Raw genomic sequence first — 20,949 nt, forward strand, 5'->3', positions numbered from 1 at the left:
GTTGGATTGGCCTGATATGGTTGTCACAGAGGTATGAGTAGGCAATAAGTTTGAAAAATACTTCCGATCTTGGAGTATGGTGTGCGTAGTAGCACTGTCAGCCAGACAACAAACTTCCCCACAAAACATGCCTATTCATAAATTTAATTCAATGGATCACATGTATGAAAATAACTTAATTGAATTAAATAATATTCGAGCATAACCAAATTTTCCAAAAATAAATAATCCAAGTCATAAATCACCAAAATAATCCAAATAAGAAAAACATTATTCAGAAAATAAATACGGCACAAGCGCCGATCATATCCATGTCATCGAGTTTCTAATCCTCGAAGTGTCCAGTAGCAGCCTGGAAATCAGTGACCTCTAAGGTGGTATCCATAGGAAATGATCCCTCAACGAGATTGGTCTCTCGAGTTTCGCGACTGGCGTGATACTCATTTACAGCTTGCGCTGATGCACGGCAGGTGCGAGACCAGTGATCAGTTCCTCCACATCGGTAACATAGATTATTCTGATTCTGATTCTGATTTTGGTTCTGATTCTAGTGGCGACGGGCCGGACCAGTGTTCCTCTCATCTCGAGTTCTTGGGGCCGAGGGACCGCGGTTCCTACCACGTGGGCCTTGGCCACTAGAATTCGGGTTTCGTGGGCCATGACCGCGTGGGCCTTGGCCGCGTTGGCCTCGATCATACGGGCCATTCCTCTGAGAACCTTTCATTCCATTTCTCGGGCGGTCGGACTTCGTGCCCTTTCCATGACCTCGGTATCCTCTATCGCGGTTTGAGTTGCGATGAGCAACAGCATTTGCTTCAGGCAATGGTGCTGCTTTAGTACCGACAGGTCGGGCTTGATCATTTCTCATTAATAAGTTGTTGTTCTTTTCAGCGAGCAACAGAGTAGTGATCAATGCCGAGAACTTGGTAAAATTCCTCTCCCTGTACTGTTGCTGCAGGACCAGACAGGAGGCAGGGAAGGTGGAGAAAGTCTTCTCCAATAGGTCAGCTTCGGTGAGCTCCTCCCCACAAAATTTGAGGAGTGACCGGATCCGGCAGATTTCCGAATTATACTCATTCACGGATTTGAAATCCTGGAAACGGATGTTCTGCCAGTCATGTCTTGTTTCAGGCAAGAAAATGGTCTTCTGATGGTTAAACCGCTCTTCCAGAGCAACCCAAAGAGCTCGTGGATCCTCTTCAGCGAAGTACTCAACTTGGAGTGCTTCTTCCATATGCTTCCTAATGAAGATCATGGCACTTGCCTTAAGGGACTCTGCAACAACATTGTCTGCATTGATTGTCGACCTCATCTTCTTGGCAGTCAAATGAAGCTTAACATCTTGAGTCCACTTTAGATAGTTTCTTCCGGAAACTTCCAAAGCGACGAAATCAAGCTTGTTGAGATTTGACATTCTTTGGTTGAAAGGAACAAATAATCATAATTAGTGCTTCGGGCAATAATATCCATAAACAATAAATAAGAACTTCAAGTTCTGTAACATGGTATAGACATGTAAAATCTACTGGTTTTATCATGTATGGTGAATTTATAAAGGAAGCTTCAGGTTCCTTATATGGCATTATTGAAGCTACAGGTTCAATATTTATGTATGAACTACTGGTTCATTAATTACCTGCAATTTCTACACATATACTCTAGTGCGAAAATTAAACAAGTAAAATATTCATATACTCAAGAAGAACACAAAAATATCACAAAATTGTTTGAACAAAATTGTTTGAATATTTAAAATATAAAAATATTCGTGGGGGTGACGTGGCTGCCTGCGTGGCAGCTAGGTGGCTGCCTGCGTGGCAGCTAGGTGGCTGCCTGCGTGGCAGCAAGGTGGCTGCCTGCGTGGCAGCTAGGTGGCTGCCTGCGTGGCAGCTAGGTGGCTGCCTGCGTGGCAGCTAGGTGGCTGCCTGCGTGGCAGCAAGGTGGCTGCCTGCGTGGCAGCGTGTGCGCTGCTGCTGGCAGCGTGTCGCGCTGCTGCTGGGCTGGCTGGTGGGCTGCTGGCTGGCTGGTGGGCTGCGTGCGAGGGACTAGCAGCGGGCTGCTGCAGGCAGCAAGGCTGCTGCTAGGCTGCTGGCTGCTGGGAGGCCTTGGCAGCAAGGCGCGAGGCACTGCTGCTGCTGGCACTAAAGGGCTGCTGCAGGCAGCAAGGTGGCGCTGCTGCGATGGCAGCAAAGAGACGCTGCTACGCGCGCGAGGGGCTGCTGCTGGCAGCGCGCGTGGGTGAGGGGGCTGGCGATTGCTGGCCGCGCGTGGTGGTTTCCAATCACCCCAATAAATTTCCTCTTTTTATTATTTAATCATTCAATTCAAGGAAGCATGTATAAAAATATATAAACCCAAATAAATCAATCTCATAAATTTAGGGTTCATGCTTCATGGAGGATTTTTCAATCAATCAAAGGTTTTAAAACATAAACATAAAATTGTTTTATAAAACCTACTTGGTTGAAGAACAAATTGAAGGATGATTCTCTTTCGTTTATCGATCCACAATCCACAATCCAAAGAGCTTCTCGTGCTTGATTGATTGAAGAACGGATTGAATGATGATCCTCTTTTGTTTGGCGATCCACAATCCAAAGAGCTTTTCGTGCTGATAACGTGTTGTAAAAGTATGTGAAAATTAGGGTTTGTGGAAAGGAGGAGACAGAGAGAATATCATCAGTCTCCTTCATTCATGTTATAAATATCCTTATATAGAGGTAGGGTTTACTAGGTTTTAAATATTTACTAGTATACCCCTACCACTAATTACAGGAATAGCCACTTAATTATAACAATATATTTACAACAGTAGACAATTTTTTTAACATGTCTACCCTCAAGTATGAAAGAAAGAGAAGAGGTGCACAAGTTTCCAAACACATGCCCCAAGAAATTATTTTTTAAATCCATGCAAGATTACCTGGGAAATCTCTTTTGCAGTTCAGATGTGTAATCAATCAATCAGAAAATTCAAGAGACTTCCCAAAGGCCTCATCTGTGCAAGGCACACTAGTACCAGTTTCTTTGCTCTTGGGTTTGCACATTGTAGGGGAAATGATTATAAGGTTGTGAGAATTGTGAGGTTTGCACATGAAAAAAGTACCTTCAATATATGTTGAGGTTTACAGCCTTAACTAGGATTCTTGGAGAAGAATTAGTGCAGTTCCATGTTGATTTGGCAGCAGGTACTTCGATGCTTATAGAGAGAGTCGATCTAATTTTACTCAACTCATGATCAGTTGTGATCGACTTCTGTTTTGGGGTTTTTATACATTTCTTCGGTTGAATTTGTCTTCAACACTTCTTTGGTAAATTATGTTTGCAATGCTTAATTAGTTGGTAAAATCCGTCTTTAAGTCACAACAAGTTGTGAGTTTACATTAGAAATTGATATATATCATGTATTTGGTAGATCTGTCTTCACTGTTTTGCAAACCCGAAGAATGTTCGTATTTGTCCACTTGCTAGGCCTAAGATGTCAAGATGTTTGATCCATGAAAATGTTCAAGGCCATATAAAGAATTTACTGGGCCAAAATTCAAGTGGAAAGGACTAAATTATGAGTATTGCTATTTTGACAAGAAAGTTGATCAATGATTACAGAGTACAAAATCTCTCTTTCTTCTTTTTGGGCTACACAAAGACACCATTTACTCTCAAACACAACACAAGACACTACTAGAGACTAGAGTGGCCTTCATTGAATATGAGTTTATTTTCAAATCACATAAAATATATAAGACAATTGCTTAGCAATATTAGAGTAAGGTCTATTTGAGAGTGATTCTATGTGAAAGCGTTTTAAATCAGTAATGCTTTTGTTATAAAGCCATATAGTTTCACTGAGGAAGCACTTGGTTTCTCCAAAAAGCACCAATTGTGTCTATAACTCAGAAATACACTTTAAGTATTTCTGTCAAACACTACCAAATGAGCTTTTAGGACTTCCAAAAACACTGTCAAACAGCCTCTAATGGTAGCAATAATAGCAGGAGAATAATGACCGTAGTACTAGTAGGAGTAATGAGAATAGTAATTAATAGTTTATAGTAGTAACAGCAGTGGTAGAGGGTTGTATCAAGAAACAAAACGAGTGGCAACTATTATTAAAGAATATCAGTGCACATACAAATTATGAAAGGCAGCACTTTCACAGTAAATTCGAGACATTCCAAATTATGTTTTCATCATATGAATCTTACATGTTCATATACACAAGACATACTTTAAAGCAATTCGATAAGATGGTAGGTACGTTGTGTCCTTTATATACACATCAAAATAGAAACACCTTTGTGAATATTCAGGTTGTCCAAATTAAGGTATGTTTGAGAGTGCTTTTGAGAGTGTTTTTATTTTTTATTTTTTATTTTTTTTTGGCAGCGATTGACTGAAACAAAAGTTCTTTTTGGGGTTAGAGAAGTACTTTTAGTGAAACAAGGGTAAGATACTTTTCAAGGAAAAGCTTCCAGATCAATAAGCAAAGAAACACTCAAGTTTTTAATGAAGTTCTTTTATATGCTCTAGCCTCTAACAGAAGTGCTACTAGAAAATAGAGAAACACTCACAGACTCTTAATTATTGTTACATTGTTCTGGTGACCAGCCATAAAATACTTGAAACAACCAATCAGCTAAATAAAAAAAGGAATTGGCAAAATATGATCCCTCAAGAGCATAACTTCCCAATATGGGGAGCAAAAAGCCATACCACTGGTCCATCTAATATGCTTCTAAAAAGTTGTCAATTTGTGATCAACCAAGTCATTAAGAATTTAGGGAAAGCATAAAACTTGGGAACTAAATCTTAACTACAAACTAGATTCTAAAAATAGATACAAGTAAAACTGCAACTCTAGAAGTGTAATTGTGTCACAATTTGCATATGTAACTGTGACACAATTACATTTCAACTGGTCTTATAAGAGTCATGTGTTGGAAAAGAAATGTTAAAAAAAAAAAAAAAAAACGGATAGGGATGAAAAAACGAAAAGGAAATGCATGGAGGCAAAAAAAAGTGATTGTGGTGATTATATAAGAAAGTAAGAAGCCTCATATAAGGGAACTTCCTACCTTTCACAATTTACTTGGAATTCTATAGGACATCAACCCTCTATATAAAGCCTCCTCCAACCCTTTAAGTATCTCTCCCCTAAAAAACCCTACAACCTGTCAATGACGTTCTTGCTGACACTGCTGCTCTTGAGGCATTCTCTGTTGTAATCATTCCTCTATAGTATTATCAGTGGAATTCTGTAGACATTTTTGCTTTTAACATGTTTACCCTCAAGTATGAACTTCCATAGAAGAAGTGCACGAGTGTCCAGAGACATACCCCAAGAAATCTTGTTTGGAATCCTTGCAAGATTACCTGTGAAATCTCTTTTGCGCTTCAGATGTGTTTGCAAATCATGGAACACTTTAATTAGTAGCCCAAGTTTCATAAACACCCATCATGAAAGGAATGTTATGAAAAGTGCTTGTGATTATGTACTTGTCCAAACTACCAATAAAAAGTGCTTGTGATTATGTACTTGTCCAAACTACCAATAAAAAGTGCTTGTCACTCTTCTGTAAGTGTTTGGATTTAGAGCTTCCCAGGCACAGGAATGGTTTCTATTTCTCCGTTTACGGTTCGTGCAATGGGTTGCTTACTTGCTTTGCATATCTGATAGTACATATGGGGGTTTCAAGAGTCTTATATATTTGTGTAATCCATCAATCAGAAAATTCAAGAAACTTCCCAGAGGCCTCATCCGTGTTAGGAACACTAGTACCAGTTTCTTTGCTCTTGGGTTTGCACATTGTAGTGGAAATGATTATAAAGTTGTGAGAATTGTGAGGTTCGCAAATTGGAGAAGTGTGAAGTGTCTTCGATGTTGAGGTTTACAGCCTTAACAGGGATTCTTGGAGAAGAATTAGTTCAGTTCCCCCTGTATCACGTGATACTTATTTGGTGCAGGGTGAATGTGCATGCTTGGATAATTCAGGAAAATGATCCACGATGCAAATCCATCCTTTCTTTTGATATGGACGGTGAGATTTTCCAGAAGGTGATGATTCCTGAAGGATTGCAGAGCTTGAGTTGTGCATTCAGTATTCGATCGTTCGAGAAATCACTTTCTTTGCTCCATCTGAGACCATCTCTGTGGGGGTACTATAAAGAGAGTCTAATTTTACTCAACTCATGATCAGTTGTGATTGAGTTCTGTTTTGGGGTTTTTATACATGTCTTTAGTTGAATCTGTGTTCAACACTTCTTTTTTAAATTATGTTTACAATGCTTAGTTGGTAAAATATGTCTTTAAGTTCCAAGAAGTAGTGAGTTTACATTAGGGACTGATATAATTCATCTATTTGGTATACAACTGTCTTCTCTGTTTTTCAAACCAGAAAAATGTTCTACTCTGCACGTTTGTGTGTTCCTGTTCCCATTTTTAAAAGAAACAAACAAAATAAACCCTTAATAGTTAACAAGAATACAAGACAGTCTATTCTTTGGACCTTCAATATATTATCTTTTTAACAATACAAATTGTGAGAACGATATAAGTTACTATTTGTCTACCAAAGGATGACATTTACTGGAAAAGGCTATTCAAATCTTTCTTTGTTGTTCTAAGATGTGAAGAGGTTTGATCCATGAAATTTTCTAGGCCATAACAGAGTTGTTGCTGGACCTAAATTAAAGTGGAGGCGACCTAAATTATGAGCATTGCACATATGACGATAAAGTTGATTACAGAGAACAAAATCTCTCTTTTTGTTTTGTTGGGCTAACAAAAAGACACCATTTTAGGCTCAAACTAACAAGTCGAGACAACCTTGGAAGTTGATGCATCTTCTTCCACTTTCAAATCAGGATTTTGGTGATGTTGGCATGCCATATCATGACTAGATAAGCAGCTCTCATCGAATATGAGTTTATTTTTCAAACATATGTAAAGGTCTATTTGAGAGTGATTTTGTAAGATATGTTTTTATTAAAAGTGTTTACTATAAATGTACTTGAAAACACTCATTGAGAAAGCACGTGGTTTCACCAAAAAGCACTAATAAGTGTTCTATAAGACTATAACTCAAAAGGAATTGGCAACATACGTGCTCCCTCAAGAGCACAACTGGCCAATATGAGGAGGATCGAGGCATTTCACTGATCCACCTAATATCCTTCAACAAAGTTGTCAAATTGTAATCAACCAAGTCCTTAACTATAAGGGTTAATACACTTTCAAATCCAAGAAATATTAAGCACACAAACCAGCAAGTGTAACCATGTAATGAAAAATAGCATTGAAAACATGGAGAAGGAACACAACCAATCTAGCAGACTGATTGGATAGAAGATGTCACTGTTTACAACCGAAGCATTGCAAAGGCATTTAATCAAATAAGTTTAGTTCCGGGAAGACTACTCTTTTTTCCAGACAGATGCAAATTATTTTCAGCCAACATGGCGATCAAATTTCTACAAACGTCACATGAGCAAAAACAAGAATACGTTTGAACAGTTCATGCAATGAGGAAAAGTCAAGCTGCTCCTTGAGAGGGTTACCCAGCCATTGGATGGTTATAGATGTACTCAATGGCCAGATTGCACGAGTCAATCTTATCAGCTTCCTTGTCTGGAATCTCTAGCTTGAACTCTTCTTCCAGAGCCATTACAATCTCTACATTATCCAAGCTGTCCAAGCCCAAGTCCTTCTGGAAATGTACACTAGGATTCACCTGCACATAATTGCAGAAAAATCAGTAATCCCAGTAAATTTCAGCCAAAACAAAACTATAATGCTTGATTGATGGAACATTCTGAAAGGGAGAAACAGAATTATACTTGTGAAATGAGACAGATGAAGATATCAGATCCAGAAGTTAGGGGGAAGGTTACTAACAAATAGGTTATAAGCACTAAAATAGATCCTACAAGTAATATAAATTTGGATTCTTCTAGTTTATCTTTTTTGGGACGGAACAAAATTTAATTTCATAACTACTACTAACATATTGTTAATGATTTGTAGCCTTGTAGGGGATTGCCTGAATTGTAATATAAGACTATTGAAGCAAAGTCATCAGGAGCATGTGCAATCCATAAGACCTCTCAATCATAATCCACTTTTCTCTATAAAACCCAACACCTTTCAGATCTTAACAGTCAAGGACATAATATGTAGTAGAATTTGATTACAAAGGACCAGAAAATGTATCATCGTTCTAGCATGGCTGATATCCCTCTTCATTATTCAATAGAATTTTCCTCACCAAAAAACCTAGGCAAGTCTAATGGTCAAACCTATGCCTCATACCAGAGTTTGCAAACATGTTAAAATGTCACAGTTGAGAAAAGTGTGCACTTTACTTGGATGCTAAATTGTAACAAAATCTCACCAACCAGTGCAAGCCCAACAAAAATAAAACATCCACATTCAAGCATCAAGGATTTAGGATCAGGAAAAATGTTCATTACATGCCCCAAACATCAGTTATAAAAGTTCAACTAATGAGCTCATATCAAAAGCCTTAAAAGGTCCAAATCGCCATTAAACATTCCAAGTGGAAAAACAACATCCAGCACAATATGTAAATGATTAATAGTTACTTAGCCGTATAACCATTTAGAGCCTAAAGCAAGAAGCACGAATGAAACAAACAAACACAAAACTACACCAACATTTCTACATTGAATAGATGCTTGGACACTGAACTCCACAAACAGCTAGAAGACAGACAATTGCACAAAAATGGTTTGAGATTAAACAAACAAAGGAAAAATTAGATCCAAAACCTCAATTTTATGTTTTATTTTGGCGTCATTTATAAACCCAAATCGAACCCAATTACAATTCATCAAATAAATAATTAACAAATCGAAGTTAATTAACAACAGCACTACCGTTCAGAAAACGGATGAAAAATAATTGGGATTTCGATACAATGTTTTGATTTTCTCGGAAAGCAAACAGAAGATAAAGATGGAAGAAAGCTGACCGTGGAAGGATCAACTTTGGGGAAGCTCTTGACGACGGAGAGGACTCGGTCGGTGACCTCGTCTTTGGTCAAATGGTCGTCGCCGTGAGACGACATCCACCGGAGAGAAGGTGGACCCCATTTTACTACTCCTCCGGTTGGGGTCAGGCTTGGGTTTAGGGTTTGTACTGGGACTCGCACGTGGCGGAGTACGGCTGCTCTCAGCGCCATCTCTCTCTCTTCCTCTCTTGAAGTTCAGTCTATTGGCTGCTGCTGAGAAATGGGCGTGGTGAACAAAAGCTTTGCTAGTCCCGTGCTTCGGGCGTGATCTACTCATATGTACTTTTCTTTTCTTTTTTATTCTTCGGAAAATGACCGAAAAAAAAGAAAATTTGGTCTGTTACACTTCAATTGTATACAACGAGTGTCTTACATTCATCCATACATCTCATAACTAGAAGTTAAAACATAATCCATTAGTATAAATGTAGGTAAATTTGTCTCTATTGAGTGTAAATGAGTATAGAGTAAGTTTTTCTAAATAAAAACGATTTCATAATCTGTCTGTCTCATTTAAACTATAATATAAAACATCACTAAATGAATGTAAAAGACACATTGTAAATTGCTGTAGGTAAGTTTCTCAATTGAGTATCATCCGCCAAATGAGTATAGATAAGTTTTTCTAAGTAAAAACAATTTCATAATGGGCTCGTACCTCATTAAATTAGAACATGAAACATGACTAATGAATGTAAGACACTCATTTGTAAATGAGTGTAGATAAGTGTATGTAAGTTTTTCTCGATAAAACTAGTCTCATGATGGGCCCGATCCTATCCCAAAGTAGAGGTGTCAAACGGGCTGGGCCAGCACGAGCACAACATGGGCCAAATACGATAAAAAAATAGACCCAAACTAAGCACGATTCATTTAACATTTTTTCCCTTTTTAAGAACTTTTCAATTAAAAATTTTGATTTTTCTAGCTAAAATGTTAATGTTTAATTATAAGAAAGAAAAATTATCATACATTACTTTTCTCACCCTAATAAACAAAAAGAAAAAAAGACCTACTGGACAACTTGTTTAAGGCACTATATGAACACGAATGGGCCGCGGACCGTAGGTTGTCCCGAACTTAGGTATTGGCTCTTTGGGCCAGTACGAACATGGTACAAAAACAAAAAAGGCCCAACTTAAACAGGCTGAGCTGACATGGCATGGACTATTTGACACCTACAAAGATTTTGTAGTCAAACTTGCTTCGGCTAGACTTGAGTCACATAAGCTTAACATAGGCCAGATTAGGATAACCTAATATTGGCTTAACTCGTCCATAAAGATCCGAGCCAGTCATGACAATTAGACCGGCCCGATGGACCTATTCCAAATCTATTTTGGGCTTTTATATTAATGTGTAGTTCATACTGTTAGATCCCCAAGAAAACCATTGCAAACATTCAAAAATTCAAGGAAAAATGTATATTACTAAACAAGTTTCTAGCATGAAAAGAACTTACTTATCCTCCTATATAATATCACATGGTATTACCACCCTTTTTCATTGGCCCTCTCTCTTCTTTCACTCTCTCTTTCTCTCATCTCTTATTTATATTTATCTCTTCAAGGGATGTCACATCACTACAACATGAGAATAGATAAGTTTTTTTCTCCTAACTTTCTATCATTTTTCTTTATAAGCGGCTCATTCATTAACCAAATAAGAGAGGTCACAACATCATTGCCTAGAATGGAGCGAATTTGGTCCCTCCTCCATCCAAATAGTATATTTATAACATGGAAGAGCAAAACAAGCTATAAAGAACATCAAAATCACAAGAATGAGGCCAATATATTAGCATTCAAAATACTCTAACCTCCCAAGAAAAGCCTTTACTTCCTCCACCAAAGCCCCCTCTAATAGTTCTCAGGCTTCGATAACTCGAGAATGACCTCAAGAGCATCTGATTCAATAATTGCATGTGATTAGCAATTAGACAATATATTAACCTTCCTCACCAACTTAATTACCATGCAAGGCGTACCCAAATATTTTGCCATGTATGCAGCCATGCAGCCTGCAGGGTCTTAATTTGCCACTTATCTTCATAAAAAAATATATATAAAAATTGGGTCGATCTTAATTTCTCTAGAAGAACAATTACGCGTTAATATCTTTATTAAAGAAAAAAAAAAAAAAAAAAGGCTGCTTGTATCTTTTCCGTGATTGCCATTATCATTGCCCCTTCTCTCTTTGTTTTTTTTTTTTGTTTTTTTTTCTGATAAGTGAAAATTTCTTGTATTTAATATTTCATTCTTAATCAAATTACAAATGGATCGCGTCGTGGTGGGGGAAAGCGGCCACTTGTCTTGGAGCTGGAACCGGATCTGTCGGTGCCGGAAAGAGGAGAGGGATGGGTGTGGGCTGTGCATTGCGTCGGGGTTGGGTTGGTTGACTATTTTTTTTTAAGTTTTAGTTAAAATTAATTGAAGTGTAGAATAAGAATTTTTGTTAAATAAAAATTATTTATCATTTATTTTATTTTTTAAAATGTTATTTATATATTGAAGGGCAAGGTAGAAAGTTGGTAATTTATTTAACAGAAAAGTGGACTTAGGTGTCACATTGTTACACTTATATAAGTCTGGGTGGCAAACAGTAAATTTTTTTTGTTTTTGGTATTTGTGCACACCTCTTATAGTCTTTGTGATATTTTCACTTTCCTGATTTACCTCTACAAGTAAGAGTTCAATTTTTGCCTCTTTTCTCTAATTTGAAAAAAATAATTAATTTTTTTAACAATATCATTATGGTCTAAGTTTGTTTCCGATCATAAAAATTGAGACTTTCATTAATTGTAGATATTGTTTTTGAGTATAGGAGAGAGGGGAGGGTTCGAACCCGGGTGCGCAGGGGAAAGCTATTGTCGTCGGCCAACTAAGCCAACCCTATTTCACAGTCTAATTGTAGATTAAGTGGCCTTTTTATAGGCATTTAGCACTTGGGCTCCAAGTCTTATAATCATATTGATCATGAACCCACCCCATCATCCATGATCACATTCATCAAGTCATGATCGAGTACCGTAAGGGCGGTGATTCATGGTCATCTGGGCTTCTTGCCATGGTCATATATGTAATTAAACCTTGATCATGCATGTAAGCACTTATGCCTTGATCATCAAATTCCAACCATGAGTCTCGGACTTCACTCATATGGTCATGGTAATGATGGTGAATTCTTCCTTTTGTTATAGCTCCACTTCCCCAATTGTAGAGTGCATAAAAAGTGGTTAATATATATATATATATATCTCTGTGTGTGTGTGTGTGACAATTTATGGTCTCACACTTTCATAATATTTTTCTCAAAATATGTCTTAAATTTAAATCTTCCTCCATCAAATAAAAGGAAATTATGATTTCTTTACTCAAAGAGATGAATACCATTTTATTTGGCTCAAATGCTAAGATGATGTGGTGGGGGTGATGGGAGCCATGGCACTGGGAAGAAAGATATATATGATATGATAGGGATGACCAATAAAATAAAACAAAATAAGATATATAGAATTAATAATTCTTCCATTCTCATAAAAGAAAAATATTATTAAAGTACTACATCCATCAAACTAAAATTCTATCAAAATTTAAAATAAAAATCGAAATCCACAAGCCTCCACCAGTAAAAATTAAAAACTCTCCAACTAATTTAAAAGAAAGAATTAAATTAAAATAAAAGTAAAACTCATACTCTCAAACTCTCAAAGTAACTTCTACTAGCTCTTTAGAAAAATTTCTTTGTTTGAGGCTCCTGTTTTCGGTGCGGGTCGCTAGACTCCAATATTACCGGTGGTTGTGAAAGCTCCCTGATTTGCACCGAAACACGTTCTACTGATTTCTTTGCATTCCTGGTCCCCTCCGCCTCCTCTTCTTCCGCTTTGGTCGGGAAAAAATTGAAGTAGAAAGTTTTCTTCGTGTTAGAAGCCATGAGATCTCAAGGTTTTTCTTTTTCTTTTTCTTTCTTGTCTATGAGACCTGAAGATTGAAGGTTGGAAAATTAATTAGGGTTTTAGCTTGGTTTATAGCGATGCATATATGGTTCATAATGGGAAACAATCATTATTACCGGCTATTTCCAGATTAGGGGTGATTGCAATAACACAAAAATTGACAAAAAATTTATGAAATTATGAAACTTCATCGTCAAGCAATACTTACAAAATGCTCTATAAATTTAGCATTAATTGTGCCCCTAAAAGATAAGAAACAAGAAAGAAAAAGTTAGTCAACCATGAGAGATCTCACTAGGTCAAATATTGATTCTTGATTTATATATTTTTCCTGTTTAATTATAATAGGAACATATATTTGCATGTGATTAGCAGTTAGCCAATATATTAGCCTTCCTCACCAACTTACCATGCAAGGCGTACCCAAAAATTTTGCAATGTATGCAGGGTCTTAATTTGCTACTTATCTTCTTCAACAAAAATATAAAAATTGGGTCTTAATTTTTCTATAAGAAAAATTAGGCGTTAATATCCTTATTAAAGGAAGAAAAAAAAAAAAAAAGGCTGCTAGAATCTTTTCCTTGATTGCCATTATTATTGCCCCTTCTCTTTTTTTTTTTTTTTAATAAGTGAAAATTTATTTTATTTAATATTTCATTCTTCATCAAGCTAGTTAATTACATATGATTCCATGAAATAAGATTTGGATTAGTTGTTACATAGATCCATTCAAATTTTTTATTCTTTATTCTTCATCAAGATTTGGACTGTTTTACATCCGCTACACCAATTTTTCTCTTGATCCATTCAAAAAAAAAATGATATAGGTTACATGATAATTGTTATGTTTTAGAAATAAATAAAGTTTGATATAGATAAGTTGAGAATATTTTATATACAATTTCTTATATTTTAGAATCAATTAAAGTTGATATAGAAGTGTTGAATATATTTTATTGACAATTCTTAAATTTAGAAACAAATGAAGTTTTTCTTTAATTCAACATAAATTCCTTTATAGTGTGTTTGGATGGAGAAAAAAAACTTGGAATTTAAACAAAACTCAGCATTTAAGAAATTACATGTTCTAATTTCCTTATTTGGCTCCATAAATATAGAATTTCGTAAATTCTATATGGAAAAAAACTTGGGATTTGAAGGCTGTAAATTCCAAGTTTAAATTTCACCTAAATTGGTGTCATTTTCAAAATTCCAATTTTTATAAAAAAAAAAAAGTCGTGTCCACCCATCACCTTGCCAAATTAATTACAATACCACCACCACTACCACCATGTCGCCGCTACCACCACCACCACTGCCACCGCCACCGCCACCTCTGCCGCCACCATCACCACTGCAACCACCGACACCACCTCCGCTGCCACCACCACCACCTTTGCCACCACTACGACCACCACCGCCGCCACCTTTGCCACCACCACTACGACCACCACCGTCGCCACCGTCGCCACTGTTACCACCACCACCACCGACACTGCCACTGCCACCATCACTACCACTACCCGCTGCCACCACCACCAACACCACCACAGCCGCCACTATTACCACTACCATCGCCGCCACTGTCACCACCACTGACATCGCCATCACCGACACTGACACCGCCGCCGCCGCCTCCATCACCAGTGCCATCACCATCATTATTGCCGTTGCCGTCGCCACCACCTTCACTGCCAATGTCGCCGTTGCCACCACCTCCAATACCCCAATTTTTGCCATCACCATTTCTCCCCTCGCCCGTGGGCCATCACCCCTACTACCATCATCAACTTACCACAAACATCATTTTTATTGTTGCCACCATCACCATCACTCTTTTATAAAACTACTATAAATTTCGTATTTAAATTCCATTATAATTACATTTATCCAAACAAGAGAATTTACAAATTCTAGAATTTTAAATCACGTCATTTTTAATTCCGTCATTTGTAAATTCCTTAATAGTTTCAAATTACTTCATCCAAACGCACCATAAGACATTTTCTTTTTCCCTTTGAATTACTTTTGTCCAATGATTATTTTAGGGTGTGGCGAAAATATTAGAAATGAATAAATTTTATTAAGGAATAACCTCAGGGTGATAGCAATTTCTTAACAAAGCGTACAATGTTAAAATTAGATATAAAAAAGAGGGAAAAATTGGCTGTCTTATTTTAGGGCGCGGACAAAATATTACAATATTTCTCCACATCCTCTTGTGAATCCAACCCTTTGCAAATTGATGAAGATAATGTTACCACCTAATGCCAGACTTTAACGACATACAATACAAAACCATAAAAAAAAATTTATTACAATAACTTTGCAAAAACTGTTCTCTTTTAATTACTTCTAACTGAAAGTCCAAAAGTATGTGACATTCTTCTAAGCTTAGCCAAACAATGCAAAAATCGCTTAACCATCCTTTAACAATCAACCAAACACAAATCTCCAATGCTACAAAAAGGTGAGACTGGGAACTGGGACAGTAACTAAGCTTTACAGACAGTTGGTGGATCAAAGAAGCATCATATAGGAATGGGGCACACAAGTTCAGTTTAAAACCCATGTTAATTAACAAGCACATCCGCCTGACTGTGCCTGTGACTGTGATGAATTTGCATTTGAAGACTTGAGGTTCACATCAACCATATCCTCTTGCTTCGTCGATGAGAGTGTTTCCATTCCAGGTAGAGCTGCTGCAATCTTCCGAAAGAGTGCCTGCAATTGGATTCATAAAAATTATAAAAATGACCTCTCTATATACGGATCAAGTAGCAAACAACTAACAAACAAAACAAGTAGCTAAAGTTCAACCAAAAGACAACAGCAGCATGTGTAAGTATGCCTAGCTTGTCTTGCAATGATTAAAGACAATTTTCCAATTAGTTACACAGCAACTAGCTAGTGATCATGAGGGGGCAGTGTTCTAATCAGGAGTATTCTTGACATCCAATTAGTGACTACTAGGAAGACTCTCACCACATCTAGATAATAAACCTCTGTCAACCTTCGGTGAGCAAAAGATTAGCTTCACGGAGAAACTCATGTCGTTCACCAAAAGTAGTATTTTCATTGGCCCCCATTTTTTGAAGCATTACATTGCTAAGATATAACTCACTTAAGAGAAATGTAGCTAACCTTGATATTGAAGCCAGCCTTGGCACTGGTTTCGATGAACATAACATTGAGATCACGAGCCTTCGCTTCTCCTTCCTCTATGGAAACTTGCCTGTCCACAACATGCCCTAAATATGAGCAACAGAAGTGGCAAGAAAAATCACATGCAAGAAGCTAGCCTAATTGGCAATGAGATACGACTGGAGGGGAAAACTTGTAGTATCACCCTAGTTGTTCCCAACTACAGTACCAAAAATTTATTAACTGTACATCCACACAGCTTCTTTAAGTTCTCAGGTTGGTCAGGGCATGCAAATGAAATAAATACTACAACAAAGTTGCAATAAATGAAAAAGTCATCATTTTCCTTTGTCATATATTTTGGTTAATCTGTCATTCCGTGTCACTGAACTCTAATTCAGCCTATAGATATTGAGATAAATGTTAAAGTTGCAAGTGTCACAAATTTTGGTTTTATGTTTCTTTCATTTTCCTTTGTCTTCACCTGTCTGACAGTACTATTAATAATGTTCCTTGTATGGATGAGCACAAGTGAGGATGAGCACTAAATTTAAAGTTTGACAGTCAAAAGAAGAAAATTCAACCAGACTTTTCAACTGAAAAGTGAAAATGGAGAAGGAAACAAAAGAGTAAACTTTCTTCATAACATTACTACCTTTTGTCTACAAGGTCAGTTTTGTTTCCAACAAGTACAATGATAACATCGCTTCCCCTCTCAGTGCGAACCTCTTCAATCCACTTGGATGTGTTTAGGAATGATTGCCTGCCTAAACCATAAGAATGTCCCAGAAATTATTGGAGAAATTCGTCAAACATTGAACATAAAACCCAACAATGGAATTAGAAAGATGTGAACTTCAAGTTCATCCAAGTTGATTTTGACACGAATTTTGAAACCAAAACAGATTGCTTAAGGGTTGGGACTCTTAATAAGATCTTCTTCAAAGGACATTGAGAAAGTAATTCAGCACTGGACAATAAATTTAAGGCCCACCAAGTTTAGATACAGCACGCGAACGCGCACAGAGAGAGAGAGAGAGAGAGAGAGAGAGAGAGAGAGAGAGAGAGAGAGAGAGAGAGAGAGAGAGAGAGAGAGAGAGATCATACTTGCAACATCATATACAATGACTGCCACAGAGGAATCCCTGATGTAGCTCGGAATGAGACTCCTGAACCTTTCTTGCCCAGCAGTATCCCTGTTCAAAATTTCAAGATTTTATGTTTCAAACAAGGTAACGAAATTTTTTCAAACTGCCAATCTTGTCATAGACTTAAGCATGAAATCATGCGAAGAACAGAACATGTCTTTGTAACCAACAAGGACGAAATACCCCTCATAGCCAAACTCAACAAGCTAACCACTGAAAAAATAGAGCTGTGGCATCAAGTAACAACAAACTACTAGTCATGAAATTAATGAAGCATCAGTAACATATTTTGATAAGACTATCCCTTTATGGGATTGGGAGCCTAAGCCTGAATTTGAATGATGCATACTTTATTTCATATCAGATCTTTTTCTATCAAGTCAAGCGTAATACAATAACTGTGTATGTGGGCTGTAGTTGTGAGCCTTGTGGCCCATGGAATTTTCTTTGACTATGATTAGTTGTTAGCTCTTCATGTTGGTTTTTTCATTCCCAGCTTACTATTTTAAAACAAAACTTCTATGTCAACAGTTATAGCAGAAAGAATCCAAAATCTACATATCTGCTCTGTTGTGCTCAATGGAAATTGATATATTCAGTAGGTTGGTTTATCAAAGGCCTTAAACCCTATTCAATGCACTCCCTACATAGCCCTAATGTCCACCTTCTGCACCCTCAAGCCTTTGAAAAAGGTTTATAAATCCTAGAATCCACCACAATAGCAATTGTAGGGTGGTTTTTTAATCTGTCTTACGATAACACCTTAATAGAATAGTTATTTTACTACCAGGTTCTAGAAGACCCCATGGAGCCTTTCGATCTTGAAAGTTTTCTTCCAAAGAAAAAAGATAAGAAAAAAAGAAAAAGAAAAACTGGATTAATTAAGTAATAATTTTCACCCCTGACACTATATATCAGTAACGAAATAATGACACTATGGATGTTGGTACCTACATTTTACACCCGCAAGACTAGGGAAGAAGCACTAATCCCCATCCAAGCAACAAATAGTACCGAAACTTTCAGTCACCAATTCAACCCTTAAAGCAAACAGCCTTCATGAGGCACAACTTAAAAAATGAAAACAGAGGGGCAAAATCCATCCAAACTCAAAGTATCACTCAATCACAACATTAAAAGACTTCTACAACGAAACCTAAAGCTAACTATTAAAACATAAAACTGTTAATATTGGAAAATAGCCCCATAGCTTTAAACAAATGTTCATAAAAGAAAAGTAAATCTCCTTAAGTACCTAAGAATGGAAATGTCATTAATGAGAGTACTGATGATGACTAACTACTAAGAGACAATATCTTTTATATAAGCAACCTAGTAACCATTCATCAAGTCATCACTGAATGAGAATGCTGCCAAGCTCATGTAAATAAGACTCTAACTTTATACATTGAAAAGTGAGTTATAATCCATCAACTGAACACAAAATGGTAACATCTACAGACCCAACTAAAAAAAATAGTTAGAAGACTGACCAGAGCTGCAATCGAACAGTTCGATCTTCAAGGTACATTGTCTTTGACAGAAAATCAATGCCAATGGTAGCCTGGTCACCAATAAACAAACATATAAGCTAAGAGATAAACTGAATAAAAAAAGTAAGAACATGTGGCTTACGCATTGAGGATATAATATATATATATATAGAGCAGAATATATGTAAGAGAAATTAATGACATTTAAAAGACATACGTATAATTATATATGCATATCAATACGCCGAAAAATAAAACATTCACGGGAATCCAAACCATAAAAAGAAAAAAGAAAGAGAGAAGATAATCCAGGAATCTTGTAGAGTGGCAGAAAAATAGACAGATAAATATACATGGAGAGAGAGAGAGAGAGAGAGAGAGAGAGAGAGAGAGAGAGTTATTCTCTAATAAGTTTTTTAAATAAGGACCTGTTTTCGGCCGTTTTCAGAGTTTGATGACTGACATATATTGAATGCATGCCATCCACTTACATCTCAGTCATTCATATCTGATATAATGACGGAAAAACATGTTCTTACTTAAGGATCTTATTAGAGAATATATATATATATATATACATACATACATACATACACAAAGGACTGACATTTAAAATAATAATAATGTCGGAAAAAATGCATCCACTAGAACAACTACCAAAACAAGAAAAGGAAAAGGTGAAGGTAACAAACTTGTAAAGCAATTTTTTACATTTGAATTAAACATTTAAAATTGAAACGTGAGGAAGTATTGGTGAAAATCCACTGCCAGTGTTCATGGCTCAATAGTAAAGCATTTGGCCAAGACAAAAGGTCTGAATTGCAAATTCGTATTTAATTTTAAATATCAGCCCCACCCCATACCCATTTGGAGTAAAGTCACCCAATTGAGGCCATGCCAATCCATGGTTTTTTTTCTTAATATGCCAAGCCAATCCATGGATGTTTACCGTTACAATATTTAAAGCAAGTATGGTAAGAATCTGGTTTAATCCTTTTCCCCCACTCCAAACTGAAAAAAATGATCTCTCTTTTCTTTATTTTTGTGTCTCAACCATCATTATTTAGACAACTCTCCTGTCTAATTAAGATTTATCAAACTTCTACATAAAAAAGGAAAATGCTTTAATTTACTAGGCACTTGGCACTTGGCAGGGCATCACATAAGGTTAGTTGCCACATCAGTTTCTAAAAGAAAGTTGAAATACTACAAGTGAGACTGCTCAACTATACAGCAATCTGTTTTCGATTCTAATGGCAGAACCAGCTCGTGGTTCCCCAAAAAAGTTTGGATCAGCATTTTTCAAAAATTTCACAAATATGTACTACAGAAGTATATCCCCTTGAATTTACAAACTAACGTGGCGATCACGGAAGCATAAAAAGTCCAACAAAACGTAATGAAATTTGCTATACACCAAAGAACTCAAAATTTGATACCAATCACAGCCCTGCTAGTTTGAAATTGCGATTGAAAGCAATCGCAAACAAAGCGAATTAACAAAGCCAATCAATCCAAGACATTGCCAATGCGCACAAAAACTAATAAACCAAATTCGAAAACTCGAAGATCAAAGAAACTCTAGAAAACTCGGATCGGAAATTGAATTACCTGGTAGGTGTTGTCGAACTTGTCGTACATGAAGCGGGTGATGATGCTGGTTTTTCCGACGGACTGGTCCCCCAGGAAGACGAGCTTGTACTTGGCGAGAGCCGAGACAGGAGCCATGGCGGGTTCGGATCTATATATATGTAGATCGGATCGGATTCAAGGTCGAGATCTCGCCGGAGATTTATCGGACAGATCGAGATCTCGGAGCCTCGCTCTAAATTTTCTTTGTTTTTCCTTAGTTTCGGTTTGGGACCTTGGGTGGCGTATTTATATCGATAATCTGTTAGAGAGAGGGAGAGAGACAAGAGAGAGACTGTGTTTTGCGCGTGAAATTGGTTTGAAGAGGCGTTCCACGAAAAGAAATGGTTAATCTCAAAATCGTTGTTTTACGCGATTAATTTCTAAGGCCAATTAATTACACATACACTTGAAGTTATCGTCTTTACATGTTTACCTTTTAAAATTTTAAAAATTACACATGCATCTCTTAAGATTTCAAAACTATTACATATAACCTCTTATAAGAAAAAAAATTAAATAAACAAAAAAAGAAAATATTTGTATTGAGG

General features: G+C 36.9%; 2 protein-coding genes and 1 pseudogene across 2 annotated transcripts; all 3 read right to left on the reverse strand.

Moving 5' to 3' along the window:
• Positions 1-325: 325 nt before the first annotated feature.
• LOC147291063 (uncharacterized) lies at positions 326-1,414 on the reverse strand (annotated as a pseudogene).
• Positions 1,415-7,272: 5,858 nt separating this feature from the next.
• MTACP-1 (mitochondrial acyl carrier protein 1) lies at positions 7,273-9,279 on the reverse strand. The gene is made up of 2 exons (XM_086237189.1): positions 8,991-9,279; positions 7,273-7,730 (listed from the first exon to the last, which is right to left on the reverse strand). Exons 1-2 carry the CDS (start codon positions 9,198-9,200, stop codon positions 7,554-7,556), a joined length of 387 nt encoding a protein of 128 aa, XP_086093315.1. The 5' UTR covers positions 9,201-9,279; the 3' UTR covers positions 7,273-7,553.
• A 5,906-nt stretch (positions 9,280-15,185) lies between these two features.
• On the reverse strand, positions 15,186-20,685 carry RAB6A (Ras-related small GTP-binding family protein). Its single transcript, XM_086235339.1, has 6 exons — positions 20,381-20,685; positions 18,770-18,840; positions 17,236-17,324; positions 16,784-16,895; positions 16,129-16,219; positions 15,186-15,708 (listed from the first exon to the last, which is right to left on the reverse strand). Exons 1-6 carry the CDS (start codon positions 20,495-20,497, stop codon positions 15,562-15,564), a joined length of 627 nt encoding a protein of 208 aa, XP_086091465.1. The 5' UTR covers positions 20,498-20,685; the 3' UTR covers positions 15,186-15,561.
• Between the last annotated feature and the right edge of the window lie 264 nt (positions 20,686-20,949).

Source organism: Dryas octopetala, chromosome 3 (assembly GCF_963921425.1).
Source record: "Dryas octopetala chromosome 3, drDryOcto1.1, whole genome shotgun sequence".
Classification (NCBI taxonomy): domain Eukaryota; kingdom Viridiplantae; phylum Streptophyta; class Magnoliopsida; order Rosales; family Rosaceae; genus Dryas; species Dryas octopetala.

What these genes read in the sequence shown, in the direction of transcription:
- RAB6A (XM_086235339.1), bottom strand. Translation starts at nt 20,497, where the DNA reads ATGGCTCCTGTCTCGGCTCTCGCCAAGTACAAGCTCGTCTTCCTGGGG. An exon ending in ACTGTTCGATTGCAGCTCTG is followed by an intron (nt 17,325 to 18,769) that starts GTCAGTCTTCTA and finishes AATTTTGAACAG; the next exon opens with GGATACTGCTGGGCAAGAAA. An exon ending in AGGCTGGCTTCAATATCAAG is followed by an intron (nt 15,709 to 16,128) that starts GTTAGCTACATT and finishes ATCCAATTGCAG; the next exon opens with GCACTCTTTCGGAAGATTGC.
- MTACP-1 (XM_086237189.1), bottom strand. Translation starts at nt 9,200, where the DNA reads ATGGCGCTGAGAGCAGCCGTACTCCGCCACGTGCGAGTCCCAGTACAA. An exon ending in CCAAAGTTGATCCTTCCACG is followed by an intron (nt 7,731 to 8,990) that starts GTCAGCTTTCTT and finishes AATTATGTGCAG; the next exon opens with GTGAATCCTAGTGTACATTT.